General features: G+C 36.1%; 1 protein-coding gene across 4 annotated transcripts in view; it reads right to left on the bottom strand.

Annotated features, from left to right (window-relative positions):
* LOC109069065 (MAP7 domain-containing protein 1-like) overlaps positions 1–21,529 on the bottom strand; it is a 37,238-nt gene that overhangs the window by 8,762 nt on the left and 6,947 nt on the right. The window contains exons 2-8 of one of the 4 annotated variants that reach the window (XM_042776269.1): positions 10,606–10,800; positions 9,402–9,470; positions 9,011–9,031; positions 6,313–6,476; positions 5,447–5,555; positions 3,547–3,651; positions 4–123 (exon numbers count right to left, since the gene is read on the bottom strand). In XM_042776269.1, coding sequence (XP_042632203.1) covers positions 4–123; positions 3,547–3,651; positions 5,447–5,555; positions 6,313–6,476; positions 9,011–9,031; positions 9,402–9,470; positions 10,606–10,800 — 783 coding nt within the window. The remainder of the gene's footprint in view (positions 1–3; positions 124–3,546; positions 3,652–5,446; positions 5,556–6,312; positions 6,477–9,010; positions 9,032–9,401; positions 9,471–10,605; positions 10,801–21,529) is intronic. The other 3 variants (XM_042776271.1, XM_042776270.1, XM_042776272.1) reach the window with 3 other exon arrangements.

Raw genomic sequence — 21,529 nt, 5'->3', positions numbered from 1 at the left:
CACGGGGGTCGCTGCTGTTCTGGAGGGTGGCGACGCTCCGGCTGCGAGCCAGAAAGGAAAGGGTGGGTGTCATCAACCTCTCTACGATGCGGCTCTCCCACGGGCTCAGACGCAAGCTGCGGGCTGACACAAGAGGGCACTGTTAGCATCGACACATGTGGACACATACCGCAGGTCACTCGACAAAGGGCCGAAGTAAGCGTTCATCCAATCGGCTGACTGCAACATCCAGTAACAGGATGTCTGAGCAATCAGAGCAGCTGTTACTAGAAGCAGAATCCTCAGGGCCTTCGTTGAGTGAACACTGATCCGGAGATGTTTGTGGACTTTAATTCACATAACCTACACTATTGAGAATTATAATTGCTGTACTTATTTATACACACATTCACACACTTTACTTGCTTATTTGTGCATTGTAACTTCAAGGAAGTTGAAGTTTCAATTTAATTAGTGAATTTAACCAGTACTATTACCCATGCTGGTTAAATCAAGAATGCAGTAACTAAAGCATGTTAGACTTTGATGCTTTGTTGAACAAAGTTTGCTCTTTCTCAGCTCAGGAGATGTAATGGAGCTCTATTTTATGTTTCATTTAAGTATATTTCTCTTAAAATTTCTTGTGACAACTAAAAATCACAAAAGAGTCAATCACTGCCGTACATGTAGAGTACAGAGTGATAATTTATATATACTACCATTCAAAAGATTGGGGTCTGTAAGAAATTAACACTTTTATTCAGCAAGGACACATTTAAAATATATAGCACTTATAATGCTACTAAAGATTTCTGTTTCAAAGAATATTAATCAGTGTTTAAGTGTTTTCCGCATTGATAATAATAAGAAATATTTTTTGAGCTGCAAATCTGCATATTAGAGTGATTTCTGAAGGATCATGTAAAACTAAATAAAGCACTAACAAAAAACAAAAATCATAATTTCAAAAAAGAAATAAATTACTTTTTAATATATATTAAAATAGAAACAGTTATTTTAATTGATAATACCCCAATTTGTGACCCCAAACCTCTAAACGGTGGTGTAGATGGCTAGAAATATGATGAGACAACTATGAGTTCATACTGAGATCTTTTGAACACAAACTTTAGTATTCGTGGCAAGGCTGGACATAGTTTGAGACATTATTGAGATCTAGAGGAGACAAATCTGAGCATTTTGGTCTCCATTTGATCTCATTGCCTTAGATTCTTTAGAGACTTCATTTATGAGCTTTCTTTCCTATGAATGATTTAACTGCATGTCTAGACTAACAGCACTCTTATACCAGAATAAACGGTTCATGGGTTCAAAGATGGGTTAAAACTGGTTTTATTCTGGGTATAATGGGATGCTGTTGTGTTAATAATCTGCGATCACATTAAAATGAAGTCTGTGCTGTCACACAGATGACTGAATGACAGTTCTCATGAGAAAAACAAGTTATGTGACAAAGAAATGAATCTGTGGTCTCGGTTTTCTCCCGCACTCCTGTGCTACAAACACACACATACACTCTCCCATTTAGACACAAACACACTCTGGATGTCATATTTGCAATCACACAACATTCCTGTGTATAAAAACAGACCCTTTATAGCAACAAGGTGGTGACACTTTAGCAACCCAAGAAAATTTACAACACTTCGTGACGGCTGGTCACTGGCTGTTGCTAGGCAACAGCTGCTTTTTTTTCTCCCCCACTGCGGCAAATTGTGCTGTTGCTTGAACTACTGTAACAGAAGGTTGATCACGATCTAGAATATAAACTCTTGCTTCGAAACAATCTTTATACTATATGTTCTAAAAACTAATACAGAATATAATATTTCCAGGAGGCCTGATGCAAAAAATTCACCTCAAACAGTATTAGACTTCAGCTAAAATATGTTTAACCTAAATATTATGTGTTATATCTTAGAAAAGAGTGCACTTTGAGATTAGTGGTCATCTCTAATGACAGGGAAATAAGTACAGACCATGAGCTCCATGGTTACCATGCGGTGCACAATGCTGTTATTATGTTGATTTATACACATCTGCATAGCCACAGTTTTGCTGACTTATCATTGGTACGTTCTGCTGCATGTGGATGTCAGCATTGTAGAAAACCCATTATTTCCTCAGACAGGAAACTTAAAATAAGGCTATGTTCAGAATAACTAGCACACTACTACTATTTCTGCAGGTTCTAATGTGTAAATTCTGCATATAGAGTATCAGGATGGCTTACTAACTTTTGCTGTGTAGAGAATATTAGAGAGAATACTAATAACTGTCTCTCACAATGCAATGTGCTCAAACTGATTTTCCATTTCTAGGATGAATCTTATGGTTTTTGACCTCTTGTCTTTAATTTAACATTTGTGAGTTTTTGAAACATTTTTGTTTTTGTATATACAGTACAATTCAAAAATTTCTGATCAGTAAGATTTTGATTTTTTAAAAGAAATTAAGAATTTTATACAACAAGGATGCATTAAATTGATCAAAGTGACAGTAAAGACATTTATAATGTTACAAAATATATTTATTTCAAATTAATGCTGCTCTTTTGAACTTTTTATTCATCAAAGAATCTTGAAAAAATGTATCATAGTTTCAACAAAATTATGGCATACTGAATATTCAGCTTTGCCATCATAGGAACAAATTATACTTAACATTGTAATAATATTTCACAATATTAGTTTTTTTATCAAATAAATGCAACCTTGTTGAGCATAAGAGACTTAAAAAAATAAAAAAAAATAAAAAAATCATACTGACCCTAAAATTTTGAACAATTGTCTAGTTAGGATACATTATTGCACAAAAAAACCCTAAAAGATAGCAAAAGAATCATTAAAAGAACTACTAAATGAACAGATATTCTGTTAATTTCCCATCCTTAGCATACAGTTTATAAAGAGCAGTTTACAGTATGCAAGTATTCCATTCTGAACACAGCCGGATACATTTCTCAACATCACTTATTTATATTAATTAATCAACCAATTAAAATGATCATATTGATCTCATTAATGATTCATGATCATAAGATCAAATTAATGCAGCACATATTATATTACATCTCCTAACTTAGTTATCAGTCCTTTGTTTTATTATCACTGATCAACAATCAGCCTTTCACTTAAGGTAAAAACCAACCACCAGCACCACAAACCCACACCAAAGACTGTAAGTGATGACGGGAACACAAAAATAATGAAATAAAAATAGATATTGCCACCACTTACTGGACCACAGATAAATAACCATTACAGACTATGATGCAACAATATGAGCACTGATCATAAAGTGCACGGAAGAAGAGATTACCCACGATGCAACACAAGATTGAGGGGGTTGTGGGGTGGGGAAGTGAATAAGAAAGGTGTGAGAATGACCATTGATCACCAGGCACAGGCACAGGCAAGCAGGCCACCAGAAATGAGCAAATCAAAAGTAGTTGATGGGAAAACACAACTGAAGAACCAAAAACCAGACGAGGGTTTGGAGGGAGGGATTTTTGGAGGTGAAACGCGGGAGCAGCTCCGTTCTTACTTCTGCAGGGCGAGTTCCAGAGCGTGGCCGAGGACTTGGACAGCCTGTTGTTAATCACAGGCTCCGTCTGCCGTGGCAGGTTGACCGTGGAGGCCGAGCATCTGCCTGCAGAGCGCAACACAGAGAGCAGAACGTTCATACTGACCCCGTGAGCGACGGCGGGAGGGAGCGCGATTCTGGTTCTCCCGAAGGAAGGGGGAAAGAGGGAGAGCTGGAGGAGGCGGGTCACTCTTACATCAACTTGTGATCATGTAGGATGATCGTACATTTAAGATGTACATTAAATTCCATGTAATGCTAACAACATTTTTAAAGTTACATGAACGCTGACCAGAGCAGTACTATTCAAAAGTTTCAGGGTTGATTTTTTTGTTTTTGAAAAAAAAACAAAAGACTCTTATGCTCACCAAGTCTGCATTTATTTAATCAAAAATGCAGTAAAACCAGTAAAATTGTGAAATATTATTACAAATTTAAAATAACAGTTTTCTTTTTGAATATATTTTAAAATGTAATTTATTCCTGTGATTCAAAGCTGAATTTTCAGCAGCTATTACTCCAGTGTCACATGATCCTTCAGAAATCATTCTAATATGCTGATTTACTGCTTAAGAAATATTTCTTTTTATCACTGTTGATAACTGATGCTATATTTAATTTTTTATTTTTCCAACATTATATACATCTTTACTTTCACTTTTGATCGCTTCAGTGCATCCTTGTTGAATAAAAGTATACATTTCTTTAAAAAACAAAAAATCTTTATGACCCCAAACTTTTGAATGGCATTGAATATGTAGATAAATCAGCACTATCCTACTGAGAAGACCAGCATTATCTCCAGCATGTGATGTCTTATGGAGGATGGCTTCTAGCATGGCATGCTGGTTTCCTCTTTAGGCTTCTTAACTAGCTTAACCATAAAAACCATGCTGGTCATCCATCATTACCAAACAGCATACCAGACTTTCATACTGGTCTGATCTGGTCTTTTCAAAAGGGTAGGACTGAGTGATGCAACAGAACATCATTGGTCACTTCAGACACTTAAACTAGAATAGAAGAGACTTCTTATCTTTATGTTCTAATCAATCAATGTCATACATACAGCAGACATATCAACACCTGTCACTGTGACATTACAGCGATAGTTCGCCCAAAAATACAAATTCTGTCCCTCATTTCATTCCAAACCTGTTTGACTTTCTTCTTCTGCGGAACACAAAAGAATTGTTTGGAGAATCATCTCAGTGTTCTTTTGTCCATATAACGAAAGTCAATGGTCACCAAATCTGTTTGATTAATATTTTTCAAAATATCTTTTTTTGTGTGTCACAGAAGAAAGTCACACAGGTTTGGAACAACATGATGGCGAGTAAACGATGACGGGATTTTCACTTTTTCCCTTTAAAATCCCATCATAGCATCTCTTTTAACCTCTTTGGTCTAATAATATGGAAGAAAAAAAATCACACCTTAACAAGAGAAAGAGAAAATATCACAGTCCTCTATCTACATACATCCAGCAAAGCTACTACAAAACCAGACTAAACTAATTGGTTTTAAAGAATAAAAACATACAAAAACCAAAGAAAAACAAAAATAAACCACAGAAATGATGTTGATGTCAATGATTATCAAGTTATCGTAAGAATCATAACCAGAGGGTGACACCTATTACGCATTAAACAGCAGTAATTACAGCAGTAAAATCTATACTGAACACTTTAACTCATCCGTATGGACACAGAACAAATTCAATACTGTGTCAACATAAGAAATTTCCAGGTTTCTATCAGGTTCTCTTTACGTTCCTTAGTATAGTTTTAGAAGGTTATGATAACTCCACTTCTTATTTTAAAGTTGTTTGAGACTGTAAAGTTTGACTAATGACACTTACTCTCTCTGCGGGAGGTCTGGTTCAAGCCGCCAGCCCATGACCACCTCTGCTGACGGATCTCAGCCCACGTTTTTTTGGTTGACCTCTTTATGGCGGATTCATACCTCTCCTGCAGAGAAAAAGACAATCACAAGACCACTTGTGGTTCAGTTTTTATCTTACTAAGATTCTGAATAGCTTATATTAACAGTCCAGGAATTCATTTAGTAGTTCATTTGTAGTTTATCAAATTTGAACTATAAACATAATTCATTTGACAACCAGAAAGCCTCACAACCCTTTTCATCTTCATTTTTAGCAGCACATTTTTGCACAGATTTTTTTGATGTTTTTGAAAGAAGTCTCTTATGCTCACAAAGTCTGCAATTATTTGAAGAAAAATACAGTAAAACAGTAATATTATTAAACAAATATTACAAATTACAATGTCTGTTTTCTATTATTAATTAATATATTGCCATCACGCAACGCTGAATGTTCAGCATCATTACTCCAGTCTTCAGTGTCACATGATCCTTCAGAAATCATTCTAATATACTGACTTGCTGCTCAAGAAATATTTCTTATTATTATCAGTGTTGAAAACAGTTGTGGTGCTTGACCAATTTCATACATCCTTGTTGAATATAAGTATTATTTTCTTTAAAAACAATAAAGTAAAATCTTTTTAATTGAATAGTATGAATATTGCATGCTTATTGCTTTATAATTTGAAACTTAAGCTTTTTTGTGAAAAGTTCAGCTTAAAAATCAGTTATGCATTGAATCTTTATAATATTTTGTCATGCTGTCTCAAGGATCATTATGTTTGCAGCTAGTTTGTCCTCCTACAGCCCTCATTTCCTGAGTACATGGCGTCTCCACACCTTATTCTTCTCTAGTTTCTGTCTCTGTTTTTCCTCCAGTAGAGCTCTTCGTTTCTCTGCCTTCAGTCGCTGCTCCTCTAACTTCCTTCTGCGCTCCTCCAACTGGCTCTCACGCAAACGCTGTGCCTTCTCCTCCTTCTCCAACCACTGAGCTTTCTTGGCCGCTGAGAGGAACAGAGAGTTTCTGAGTGATGCTGCCTGCTATATTTTATGACATTTTATGTCAGAATTCTCAATTACATTTCATCTAAAAAGAACCATTCACCCAAAAATGTAAATTTGCTGAAATCTTCTCACCCTCAGGGCATCCAAGATGTAGATGAGTTTGTTTTCTTCATCAGAACAGATTTGGAAAAATTCTGACATATTTTTTTAGAACTCGTTTGGACTGTTTTCACTTGTAAACAGAGTTTGATCTTCTGCATATTTCTCTCCTGATTCAGATTACACAACTTTTTCACTTGAGAAACAAACACAGCTTTCCTCTTCAGAAGATGTTAGTGGACTGGAGTCATGTGGATTACTGTGTTGTTTTTATCAGCTGTTTGGACTCTCATTCTGACGGCACCCATTCACTGCAAAGGATCCACTTATGAGCAAGTGATGTAACACTAAATTTCTCCAAATCTGTTCTGATGAAGAAACAAACTTCTCCACATCTGGGATGAGATGAGGGTGAGTAAATTTTTCAGTCAATTTTCATTTTTGACTACTGAAATATTTGTTGAAGTGTATTTCCTCATATGTTACACTTAAAATTCCTTCTGAGCATATTCAAAGGCATTGAGATCTTTTCAGAAAACCTCAAGGAGATGTGAAATAACTGGCCTTTTTCTCAGGAAAAATATCTGAAAAGCAGGAAACTTCAGAAAAGTCTCAATTAAGCAAAAATCTAATTAATATCTTGCAGAAATAAATGAAATATCAAAAATATCTCATGTGAATCTATAATCAGAACTGACTGTTTTAGGTTCATTAAACATTAATAATTACACACCCAACTGTTGATTTACTTTCCACTGAAACTGGATTTTTATATTTATAAAATCCATTGGACTGCTAATAAAACAGCATTTTTCTCTCATGTGGGTTCAGTCGTTTCACTTCAAAAACAATTAAAAACCAATCAAAGCTCTTTATTTTAAACCTCAAGCATGCTGTGCGGCAGCTGGATGCATTCTGCTCACAGGCCCGATTTAAGGAACACACGAGACATCACAGTGGAATTTCCTGTTTTTCAGTCCTTCAACCATAACTAAATCTACCCACACACACAGCAGTCCAGATGGGATGTGAGTTGAGGAATACCAACACAAAGGAACCGCTTCCATTCACAACATTGCTTTAGATCCATGTGTGGCAACCAATTGTATTCACTTTACCCTGTTTCATTTCAAAGGCACATCTGCTTTACTGCAAAGGAAATGCAGTGACTCAACAATGAGATGAGCTGTGACTCAGATAAAATCTTATTTGAGTATTTGAGAAGCACTGAAATTCACTGAACACAAATAAGGCAAAAAATCTGAACAGAGAAAAATGTGGCTGTACTGTGTTGATTAATACATTTTATATTGCTTTCTTACTACATAAAATATTAAAAAATTTCAGATTCATGACTTAACTTTTAACATTACCTTAAAAAGTCTCATATGTAGACTATTTAAAACCGTGTAGCAGGCAAGTAGTTTGTGCACTGACGAAGTCATTAATGTGTAATTCTGACTTTCTCTAAATCCAATTACATAAAACCCTTCAATCCTTTATAAATTATATAACAATTCTGTTTTATATCCTTCAAAAGTAAGATGATCTCAGCCTTCATTTTAAACCACTGGTCTTAGCTGAAGTGAACCGCTAGTGAGCTAAACAGCGCTTGCTAATCCTATTAGTTTCATACAATATGCTATATGACAGTGCGACTGCACTGAAAAATAGATTTTATACTCAATGCAATTCAGTGTAGCAGCAATCCGGCTCTAAGCCAGGCTTCGTTTTAACAGCTAAACCAGGTTTAGGTCTTTGTATACACAGCATTTGTCAAGATATTTCGTCCCAAGCTACAATAAACCCTTTATGTAAAGTCTGCTGCTGTGGGGCAAGGCTGGACTTGTCGAACCGATAAACAGCTGGACAATTGTGGTTTATCTGCATCTCTACAGCTGAAAGTGAGCTGATAGCCAAGCAGGCTAATCATGCTAATGGCAAACTTAATTAAAGCTAATCTGAGAGAGCGGCATGGCTAAATGAACTGTAATGATGGCACATTTTTCACCCTGTGCCTGCAGGGATCTATCAGATAGTTAAAAGTGGGGAACATGAGACACATGCATTGATTTATGAAGTCTGGTGCACATGGAAATGATAAAATATGCATGTATTTCATAATCATTTGTAGCATGGGACGGCCTGCATTCTTTACGAACTGCAATAGATGCTAATTTTTTATTTTTTTTTGTATTATATTAATCACAGAAAACCAGTGAAAAAAAACAAACAAGAAAACAGATTTGCACAAGGAAGCAAAGTAAAAGTTTCAGTACATTTAAAATAATATTCCTTAATTGTGGATAAAGAAATACAAAGTCAAACTGGACACAACAAAAGAAGAAAAACAAAAGGACTCGAAGAGTAAAGGACATGAAATAAATGGAAAGGATCCACTTAATCAAATTACTGATCACATGGTGTATCTTACCTTGCTCCTGGGTTCGCTGGTCTGCAGCAGTAAACACAAATCACAAGCACATCTGTCAGTCACATCAGTTTGTACCGTTAAATGATGCTGCTGACTTCACAGATATGTGTCTCGCTGAACATCATTAGAAACCAGTTGGCCTTGTATTGGCAGTTAAAGTTTGATTACCTAATTACACATGAGAATAGTATATAATTGGGTTAATTATTATTTGGCCTCACGCTGACTCTTAAGTCCCAGTAGCTTTAACTGTGTGTGTGTCTATATATAAATATATATTGAGATATACTTCAGTCACTACTAGATAAATGTTTTGTGTGGCATAAGCATATCATTAGCTCTACAGGGCTGAACATGTCCTGGGACAAAAGCTTCGTTTATGAAGTCTCACCCAAATATTTGGCCCGTTCCTCTCGCCGCTTTTTGGCCTGTTTCTGCCGTTGCTCTGAACTCATCCCATCTGTTGAGGAAAAAGCAAAAAATGTAAAGATTTAAAATGTTCTTTTCATACCTTTTAAATTACACTAAAATTGACATTGACATAAGTATGTCATTGGCAAATAAAATACCATGCAAAAGTATGAAATGCAAATGAAAGACCAACATTAAATGGGCATTTTTTCGCAGATTAATCAGCTTGGCTGATATGTATCTTTATCATTTTTGCATAGTAGTCTTAAAGCTACAAAAGCTAAAATAACCTCTATAATTCTAAGGAGTATAGAGAGAATGGAAAAAAATAACGATATTCTAACTAAACCTTTGCTTGGAACAATTTGTAAAATGCTACAAAAAGTATAAAGTATGGTGCTTTTAATCTGATGAGAGCTGGCTGACGTGGTAGGTAAAACCTATGCTGAGTAATTTGTCTCTCGAGCTACTTCTCTCCTTCATTTCTCTTCCCTGACAAATTAGAGGCTTGTAACTGACATTTTCCATTTTCTTCTCAGCCTCAGCAGTGTATTGATTCAATCAAGATAAGTGTGACTCCGGCTCTTTAACTGCAGAGATGCTTTAACCCATGGCATTGAAGAGAGATGTGGTGAGTCAGGTTTATTCTGATCATACAGTCACATGTAAAGGATGCTCATTAAGACACATGCATTAGTGTTTCATCTATCCATTCTTCTCATTAAGCATGTCCTCCTTGTAATGCATTATACATGCAACCCTTTCCCAGCTAATCAAACTGTTGCCATAGCAACCGGTCTGCCCCGCGCCCACTATCAATAGGACTCGACTAAGCCTTATACACTTGAGACTGTTCGAGGACGCTAAGCAAACCTTCCCCAAACACATACACAGCCCAAGGTTCGGCTGATGCTTTGATGCACAACCATGCCAGGTTTCAACGTCTCGCCCTCTTCATGAACAATGAGTTGGCTTTCCACCATTGATTAGGATGAATTTAGAAAAGGGTCTTTTTAAAGTCAGTCTGATGACATGGATGTTCACATGCGATCTACAGAGATGAGGGTGTATTGATTCGTCCAACATGTCTCTTTTTCATCCTACTTTAAATCTTGTTCATACCATTGCCAAAGGTTTATCTGTACTTTTAAGCATGTTAAAGCATCTATTGCAGTGTACTGTACCTTTTTTTGCCTGTGGGTTGGGGCTGGATCCAGGTGTGCTGGGTCTCGGGTCTGATTTGATTGGTTCTGTTTTTGAGGGAGGGTCTGTTATGAAGGAAGAGTCTGTGACTGTTGTGTCGTCAGCTTTCAGGATCTCACTGTCCAATTCATTCTCTTTCTGAAGCGTGCCACTCGTGCCTGGAGGAGATGTGAGAACTGGAGGAGAGAAAAAAAAAGAACGTTAATTTACATTAAGGACATAAAGCAGGATTTTCAAATTAGAATCATACTTTGAAAACTAACCAAAGATTTATCAGGGTAAATAGTAAATTCACAGTAATAAAATACTATATGTGACCCTGGACCGAAAATTTAGATTTATACACCATCTGAAAGCTGAATAAATAAGCTTTCATTGATGTATGGTTTATTAGGATAGGACAATATTTGGCAGAGATACAACTATTTGAAAATATATAATCAAAAGTTCCAAAAAAATCAAAATATTGAGAAAATCGCCTTTGAAGCTGTCCAAATGAAGTTCTTAGCAATGCATATTACTAATTAAGAATTAAGTTTTAATATATTTACAGTAGGAAATTTCTTCATGGAACATGATTTTTACTTAATATCCAAATGATTTTTGGCATAAAACAAAAATCAATAATTTTGACCCATACAATGAATTTTTGGCTATTATAACAAATATACCCCAGCGACTTAAGACTGGTTTTGTAGTCTAAGGTCACATATATAATACTGGTAATTTGGCACTAACCATCATAATTGATGAACATTGCAACACTGACACAGTTATTGAACTGAACTGCAACACTGAACTAAATTGAGCTGAATAATGACACTATTGACTTCTGTAGAGATTATCTGTATGTATGCATATATGTATGTATGCATTTATGTACATATTTTTGGCAGAAAAGGTTGATGTGGGGGAAAACGTATAATTTTGCGACTGTATTAAGGTTTTTGTTAATGTTGTGGAATAAACAAACAAACAAACTGATAGCTTTATAATTTGCACAACACTAATCATAAAAATAACAATGTTAAAACTATGGTTACCATGGTCAGTTTTTTCATGGGATATACATTAACCACCCTCATGATTTCAAGTATCATTCCCTGGCAACCCCAGCATCATTTCAAGGACTCAGCACAGAATCTCCAGGACTGTTAATTCAGTAATTTGTATGCTCCAGCATGCAGTATCACATTTTCACCTAGATTCACTCTGAAGAAATTATCTCACTATGTTTCCTCGCTAACCAAGTACTTCAACCCCATTAGCATGGCATTAGCAACCTGTTCACACTTTTCTCACACGTAAAATACATTAAAGATGGCATGTGATCTCCCTCCCACAGGATTTGCACATGATAAACACAGTAGAGAATCATTAGACTCTTGTGTATCTCTTTTCTCTGAATATAAAGGTGTGGATGAGGCCTGGAGGAACAGTTGGGCCTTTAACCACTAGGCTATACCACATAAGCGATAAACGTTGACTGTACCCTTCCTAGGCCTTGCTATTCCAACTTAATGCTTTCATTAGTTTAATGCAAGTCTTAAACTCTCCCCCATCCTTAACATAATGGAATTAGTGGCTTCTGAAGGCTTAGCCGAAAGCTATTCTGCAGAAATCCATGACTGCAGCCCTTCAGATGAGTTTGGATAATGATCATGGCATGAATCTAATTAGATAACAGGATCAGTACTGACTGCTCATTTAACAGCTGACTAAATATGTTTATTCTATTCACATCAGATGCAGAAAAGAGCTTCAGATGCATTGAAGGTCTGCTTGAGAAGCGAGATCCTTAGGAAAGACAAAATGAAGAGCAATTAAAGGGCGGGTGGCTTCAATCCAACAGCTTCATCCCAGCTTCAAACAGACGCTGCTCAGCAGAGAGAGTAGAAAATTGGCAAAAAGTCATTTTCATCTGTAATAAATGCAGCTAAACGATAGCTATATGAAGAAACCATTTGCAAAAGCATCAGATGTTTCTGAATTACAACAAACTGATCAAAGTCAATTATTTATATAGTGACACCAAAATTATAGCCTATATTAGGGTTTTCCAAACTTGGGTTTATGAGGGAACTGCAGGCAGTTGATTAGATGAATACACATTTAAGTTTTTACTATTTGCATCTGTAGATTTCAGTTACAATATATTTTTAAAAGCTGAGATTTTTTTCTCATCTACTGTTTTATTAGCATCGATATTTCTAAGGTTTTTATAGAAGGGTTTGTTCAAATGTCATTTGCCTGATTAATGATATTTTATTCTTAAATCATTGGTTTAAATTTTATTTTTCAAATTATTTTCTTGATGTTGATTTATGGAGTAATTCAGAGAGAGAGAGAGAGAGAGAGAGAGAGAGAGAGAGAGAGAGAGAAACAAGTCTTGAACCTGCCTTTATCAATTGTTCAGATTTCTGTTTTGGAAATGTATGCAAATTTCTGCATGTTTACTTAGATATTGCCTCATTTACACGTTTAAACAACATTTAAAAGAAAACTTCTAATTCAAAACAATTGTCTAAAAATCCAGCCCGATCTCACGGCAATTCGTACATATTTTACGAGGTGGCTAATACGTATGAATTCGTATGACCACACTCGTACAAATTCATATGATTTTTGCCAAAACGTACGTATTTTACGAGTTGCACATTCATATGAATTTGCAGAATGACCTACACCTAACCCCGCCCCTAAACCTACCCGTCACTGGGGTCTAGCCAAATCGTATGAAATCGTACGAGTTAGGTCGTACAAATTCGTACGAATTAGCCACCTCGTAAATTACGTACGAATTGATCGTGAGATAGCGTTGAAAAATCAGTATAGTCAATCAATTTCAACTTAAAAGATGTGGATCAGTGTTATTTTTATATCATTAAGGTACAGTTTTTTTATTTAATATTTGGAATTAGTTTTTTTATTTTTAGATTTTCTATATTCATTTTAAGTTGTAGTGATTGTGTTCTGTGTTTTTGTAAATTTGAGCATTTTATATATATGTGTGTGTGTGTGTCTTAATGTCTTTTTATATATGCATTAATTTTAATTTCAGTTATTTTAATACATCAAGTCAAACTAAATTAAATGAGAAATGTTGGCTTTAACTAAAATAAAAAAGTTTTTTATACTTTATTTTAAATAACTTTTTTATGTTAACTTTCTGTTGTTACTTTTTTTGCTAACTATAACAACCTTGATATGCACTAGCCATTGAACAATTGTAGGTTCAGACTAAGGATACATGTACTGTAAAAATCTTGAAAAATGTAAAATAAGAGTTTGTTTATTGACTACTGAAAAATTGGCTGCTGAGATTGTGTCAATCATAACTACTGCGTCACACCAAGTTTAAAGCTAATGTTGAACAGTTGACCTCTGACCTCACAGAGTAAACATAAGGTCAGCGTGGGTCAAAACATCCTGTTTTTGATTAGAGGGCATGTCTGTGTTTCTCCAGTTGTTTGAGGTTGATGAGGAATGTGCAGCTGTCGTCTTCTTAGGGCCGACCTCATGACAGGAAGACAAAATGCTTGACTGCCTACTGACGCTACTGCTGTTTACAAGTGCAAAGAGACAATCGCTGAGCTTTGCTACTGTAAATAACTCAGAGAAACCCATATGGCAGTAAATAAAGTTCACTGTTAGCAATTCAATTCTGAGCTCTTTTTAGAGGGAGTCAAGTTCCCATGTTCAGTCTGTAAAGGTTAGCAGCAGGCCAATGTCTCACCGCTGAGACCAACGGGATAAACTGTCTGCGTTAACAAAGAAATGCCATCTGTCCTGGGAAAGACACAGAAGTGTGCCATTTTTCTTCTGCTTAGAACGCTCACACTGATCAGATGCTAAATTACACTAATTTGGAGATGGAATTAATTAGTTCTTCACAGAAGCAATTAGGCTGTTACATAAAGCATATCAGACGTGAGATACCATAAGCAGACACTGATTTGTTATCAGAACAATACGCCAACTTTAGGAAAGAGATTTAATGTATCGGGAAATCTTTCAAGTCAAAAGTTCAAACGTCAAATCTTCCACATGAAAACAAATGCAAACTCTGTAATTACGATTTCCTATGATGCATTAACTGCATTTAGACCTGCTAGACTTCTGCAGAAATTACCTTCCATATGTTTGTAAAATACACAAAAAGTGGGTCACATGGGGGACTTGAGGTTATTTTGATGTTAGTTAGGGATGCAAGGGGCTCCCTGTGGTTTGACAATGAAGAAAATAATCTAAAAATATCAGTATTGTGTACTTTTAAATCTAAACTGTGAAATAAAATTATGATAATATTTTTTATTTTAGATTAAAATAATACATCCAGGAGAAAAGCCTTAAAAATAACATATTCACATTCACAATCATCATTTTGAGAGGGGTTTGACTGTGATTTATAATATTATGTAAAGAAAAACTGATGACAGATTGTTGAATTATTAAAAAAATTAATTAATGCACCACCAGAGGTTGTAATGCCAGATGAACAGCGCTGTGGTAAGATTAATTGTGCTAATTATAATGGTTGACACTGACTTTAATTACCCATCAGCATGGCAACAGGAACAAAACCTCCAAAGATGCACTAGGAAGGGAAAAAGAGGTCATATACCAAAGTTTTGTGAGCTTGAAAGAGAAAGAAAAACATTGCATGTGATCCAGGGATGAGGCAATGTTTGGGCAAAGGGACAAAGAGATAAAAACAGCAGTAAAACCCGAGACGAAAGCATAAAAAGAGTTCAGGACATGTCCAGGCAGATCATCTGAGACGCAGCAAGGGAAAACCTCACTACAGAGAAGAGAGGTCTGGCATTTCGGGTTAAAAAATAAAATAAAAGAGAAAGCTCTTCCTGACAGGCTTTGTGCTGTTTCAGAGAAAAGGCCAGGAGGAATCTTCATCCTGATGATTTGGTTCATGCAGGCAGTTCTGTAGCCACAGCAGAGAATGTTGCAGCTTCAGCACATCTGACTGTAGTCAACTAAACATGCAGACACCTAGGTTTGAGTATAAAAGTTCACGTGATGGGCTCCTCACCACACAGACACAGAATCTCACAGGTCCATTGCAGCCGGATCGAGTTTCTAGCTACCAGTAAAAATAGACCCCACAATCCCTCATCAGCCATAAAAGGAGATGAAACTCTTAAAGGTTGTAATAATAAATATATATATATATATATATTTATATATAAGACAAGAAATGTAATGAGACAAAACTAGATCTTTACATTTTCTGACATGCAAAACATACTACCAAGATAGGGTGTTGTGTGCGGTTGCTAGGGTGTTGCTATGCAAAAACTACAACTATAAAATAATAATGAAATAAAGCTGAAATTAGATAAAATATAAGTATTAGATAAAAAAACTAAATTAGCAACTAAATAAAAACTGACCTAAATAGTAATATTTAAAAATAAAATGGTTAGGTGACAGGGTTATTATCACTAACTAAAACTAAAACAATTCATTCTTGTTAATTTACCTGAAATAGAAAAAACTTACTCTAATTAGTTGAAATTAAAATAAAACAAAAAATAGTAATATAAAAAACTAATAAACAAATGACAAATGTTATATAGTTTAAAGAAATATAACATCAATATTTTATTACAACTGTAATGTTTCATTACAATTTTAACAATTATAATATTCAATTTTTTTGTAATTTTGTCATGTGCTATTTGTTTATATATATATATATTTTTTTTTTTCTGTTTTAGTTTTTATTTATTTCCAGATAGCAATTTTAGTGATTCATAACATCAATTTATTTCATTTATTTGCAAAGCAACATTTTTACATTTTTTTGTTCAGTTTAAGTTTTTCATCTCATTTAAAATGTTATTTTAAAGGGTTAGTTCAACCAAAAATTAACATTCTGTTCATGATGTAAATATACATGTTCATGATTTAAAAAATTAACATACTGTTCATGATTTAAATATACAGCTGTAAATACACCCCATACTTTGGATTTTGCATTAGCATATGTGCTTGGTGAAGGGATTTACAGACACAATGGTGTGAAGTGGGTCAGTGGCACGTCCATAACAGGTCTGTGTGTGTCGGCAGCGGAGGGAAGAGCACAAGGCTCAGTGGATCTGGGTCAGTCGGACCTCAGGCATGTGTGGCATGCGTCTCTACTGTCTGTGTGGATGGCAACAGAGCACAACATGGCACAGGGCACCTGAGATCTGCACACACAGGCACATGACGGTCAGACAGCAGCAGCAGCGGAGCAAAACAAGAACACTGAGAGACTCACAGAGACCAACAGAGTGCATATTACCTACTGTTTACACTTGAAATGCCACAAATACCTTGTGCTAATAATTTTATTGTAAGTGTCCTGCAGGCAGTAAACTCATTCACAGGAAACTGTGTCATTTGTGCCCTGTTTGTGTTCCAATGACTTGCTGCTGCTATAATTAAGAAGATGCTGAACTGAGTCTCAGTATTTGACAGATTTAACGATATTTACTAAATAATGCAAAAGAAACAAAACATTTTATTTAGCTAGATAATCAGATAATTTGCATCTACTGTACCACATCAACTAATTTGATCCAAATTCAGATTCTACATTGAAAATAATGGTTTGACATTTCTGCCATCATATTTAGGGCAGTTACATAATTAGAAATCTTTTCTGACTGGTTAAAACATGCTTAAACACTCAAACCTCCACAGGGTTCAACTTTGCATGAAAAACTATTGATTAGTTGTATATATATATATTTTTCTTGGCATAAAGAACAAGCAATATTGATTGTGATTAATGCGGTGTGATATGTAATTTCATCATTTTTGCTACTTAAGGTTATTATTAGCCATTTATTATGACCTTCAACACTGTTTAATTAATTTAAATGTTAAATATTTTTATTTATCAAGGATGCATAGAATGTTTCTACTGTATCTCTGTCAATCACTCTGATATTTATTTAAAATGAGTGGTGTCTGTCACTGTCTTTAATCAGTTCTGTGAATGACTGTATGACAGTGCAACAATGTCGTTTGTAAAGTACAGTACTGTGCAAAAGTCTTAGGCACATTAGTATTTTCACCCCAAAAAAGGGTTTTAAGCTAGTTATTTATATCTTTTGCTGTAGTGTGTCAGTAGGAAATATCAGTTTAAAATTCCAAACATTAATTTTGCCATTAATTTTAATAATAATCTAGTGAGACTTTTGAACGCACAAGCAGTCTGACAACAGCCGGTGCTCCACACGGAGATCTGATCTCACCATCATCGAATCTGTCTGTGATTACATGAAGAAACAGATGAAACTGAGACAAACTAAATGTCTCTACAGCAAACAGACACACTACAGCATAAGATAGAAATACCTGGCCGAACACCATTCTTTGGGGTGAAAATACTAACGTGCCTAAGACTTTTGCACATTAGTGTATGTATAAAGTAAGTATTATTAAATTAAGTATATTTAAATAAGTAGAATTAAAGTATGCATTCATATGTGTTAAGGGCTAGATTTTCGCTGGAGGAAACAGCTGTGGTGTGATGAGCGGTGGACGGATTGAAAACTTTACAGTAGATGGGAAACCGATTGCTCCCTCGTGACCTTTTGTAAACTGTATTTATGATAAAGAACTGCACAGATACAGATATTCGAGCAATATCGATAAACACACCTTGTGTCCTCTGTTTCTGTTTGAGTCCGCTAGCACTGCTCCGCCGTGGTCGGCCGATTAAAGAGCGTGCTGAAAGACGGGGAGGAGACCCGTCTGCCACCATTTTCATATGAAATTTAAGCGGACTGACTCTGAGGCGATCGCGAATTTGTGTGCAGTTTATGGAGCTATAGCCCCGCTAAAAAAAGACTAGCGATGCCCATGCTTATTGCGTACATTTCGGAGAACCAGGCCAAATATTTAAATCAATCACTCAGGCATTTAAGAGGCACCGAAATGAGGCACCGAAATCTGCGTTCTGATTCGGTTCGGTTCATATCGGTTACATAGATACCGGTGCCCTTCGGTACCCAACCCTACAAATTATAAGCTTGAATAATGAAACAGAATAGTAAGAATATAATGGTACAATTTGATGATTACTTAAAGATAACTTTCCTGAAAATTACAGCCATAAGTAGCATCGTTTCCTGAGAATAACGCACTTATACATCTGACGGAGTAGTAATAAACAACATTAACTGTGTATATCTGATGTTTAACAAAGCTGAACTACTGAAAGCTGTTCCTGCCACTCTTAAGATCTCAGCGTTTCAGTAGCCCTGATAAAAAATAAAAAACTATGCAGTAAATCACTGCTACTTAAATCATATTACCTGTTTCTACATGTCTAATACTGATCATCTGTGTTATACTATAGTCTTTGTAATGTGATGAGACTAAACACAACCCTTAAGCTATGTTTAAATCCAAATCAAGTACATTCACAGCACTAGCAATACAAAACAGAACAATGAACAGCAATGGAATTGCATATTTCTCTTGGGGTTCTTCAGAAGTATCCAATGGAGTGGCAACAATCTGTCTCGCAGATCAATATGCCGGATAAACTGAGTTACCCACATCTGCACTGACACACACAGTACTTCAGAGAAGTGCTGGAATCATCCAAACACCATTAATATTTTAAGAACCCTCTGCATCTCTCCCACTCAATGAAGTCAGACATTTGCACAAACAGAAACAATCAGAAACAGCTCATATCTTGATATACGTCTGAGAGATTGTAGGGCAAGACTGACTTAACGGCTAAAAGTTGTTCTTCATTAGACAGCTCATAGCACAAAAAAATGATTCCCAGTCCAACAACCTCACAGCCTAAATGGCTGCCCCGATTACAGACACAACAAACACAACAACGGCAATCGTTTTAAACCAAAGCATTGCCTGTAAGCGCTATATTACATCATGTTGTAATTGGTCTCCTACTGAGACGCTTCATGTTTGTTTGGTGTGTGATCGTTGAGATTGATCATTTAGCACCAATAAACACTTCAGCGCATCCACGGTACAATGAGACATTATATTTTATAGGATATATATGAGAATATGCAAAAAATTTTAACAGTTGTTCGTGTTTTTCATGGTGTTTTTTTCAGCAAGCATCCAAACCCTCAGATGAGTAAAAATCAGATAAGCCGCATTAAGGGATTTTATCAGTCTACATTAAAGAGGCTCTTTAATGGAAAGAGCATCCAAATGTACATATGCATGCTTACACTGTGTGTGTTATGTGTGTGGACGTGAAGGATATTGGCACAGTGACTTTGTTTACATGTGCAGTGAGTGACCTACATCTATCCATCCACATGCCTTCAGCAGCATAGCCATGAATTGTCAACGGGAAATCAAATTAAATCTTTTTACTTTCTGAATGCATGTTTCTGAATATACTGCTTACATTTACATTTCTGCATTTGGCAGATGCTTTATCCAAAGTAACTTACATTGTCTTTGCTAGTGCCGTGTCCCGCTGTATGCGCTACTACAGGAAGGCTATGTGCATGACTCGTGTGTGTCTTTGACTGAAAAGTATGTGTGCCATCAGAATGATAAAAACATCACAATAACCCGTATGTCATCCACACGACTCCAGTCCATCAATTAACATCTTGTGAAGTGAAACACTGTAATAAGCATTTGTATCATAAAGGCATTTTAACTTTAAACAAGTCCTTTATCCTTAAAATTGCTTCCTCTAGTGAAAAAGTTATCTCGTCTGATTGAGGAGAGGAATATGCAGAGATCAACCAAAAATGGGCCAAAAGAGGATTTTGATTTGAGAGGACAACAGAGGATAGACTTTTTTACTAGAGGAAGTGTTATTATGGATTATGGACTTGTATTTTAGCTGGAAGCAATGGTTTCAAGTCAAAATGTCTTATTGATGGATTTGTTTCTTACAAACACACAGCTTTTTTGTTTCACAAGATATTAATTGATGGACTGGAGTGGTGTGAATTACTTGTGGATTATTGTGATGTTTTAATCAGCTGTTTGGACTCTCATTCTGACGGCACCCATTCACTGCTAAGGGATCCACTGGTGAGCAAGTGATGTAATGCAAAGTTTCTCCAAATCTGTTCTGATGAAGAAACAAACTCATTCACATCTCAGATGTCCGGAGGGTCCAAATTTTCTTTTTTGGGTGAACTATTGTGCATATAATATCATTTATGTCCAGGTCCACACAGAATCAGTATCTGCAGAATTCCACTAAATGCTCAACAAATTTCCCTGGAATATTCTGTCTAATTTAATCATGCTTTCTGCTAACAATAAGAGTGCAGTGCTCTCAGCTCAGTCTGACCTATCTCATGGCCTGAATTGTAGTTGCTTAAGCAGGCCACAGCAATAAATACAGGGCCTAAACTAAATGAACTGAAAACAATCCATGGCAAGTCGTGGGGAAGTCGTGGCCTAATGGTTAGAGAGTCGGACTCCCAATCGAAGGGTTGTGAGTTCGAGTCTCGGGCCGGCAGGAATTGTGGGTGGGGGGAGTGCATGTACAGTTCTCTCTCCACCTTCAATACCATGACTTAGGTGCACCTTGAGCAAGGCATCGAACCCCTAACTGCTCCCCGGCGCCGCAGCATAAAAATGGCTGCCCACTGCTCCGGGTGTGTGTTTCACAGTGTGTGTGTGTGTTTCACTGCTCTGTGTGTGTGCACTTCGGATGGGTTAAATGCAGAGCACGAATTCTGAGTATGGGTCACCATACTTGGCTGAATGTCACGTCACTTTCACTTTCAATGCTGAATTTTAAGCATTATTACTCCAGTCTTCAGTGTCACATGATCCTTCAGAAATCATTCTAATATGCTGATTTGCTGCTCAAGAAACATTTCTTATTATCAATGTAACAGTTGTGCTGCTTAATATTTTGGTGGATAA

This window comes from Cyprinus carpio, chromosome A19 (assembly GCF_018340385.1).
Source record: "Cyprinus carpio isolate SPL01 chromosome A19, ASM1834038v1, whole genome shotgun sequence".
In the NCBI taxonomy this organism is placed as follows: domain Eukaryota; kingdom Metazoa; phylum Chordata; class Actinopteri; order Cypriniformes; family Cyprinidae; genus Cyprinus; species Cyprinus carpio.
Note: the sequence above shows the minus strand (reverse complement) of the source record. Positions and strands in the feature narration are given on the sequence as shown.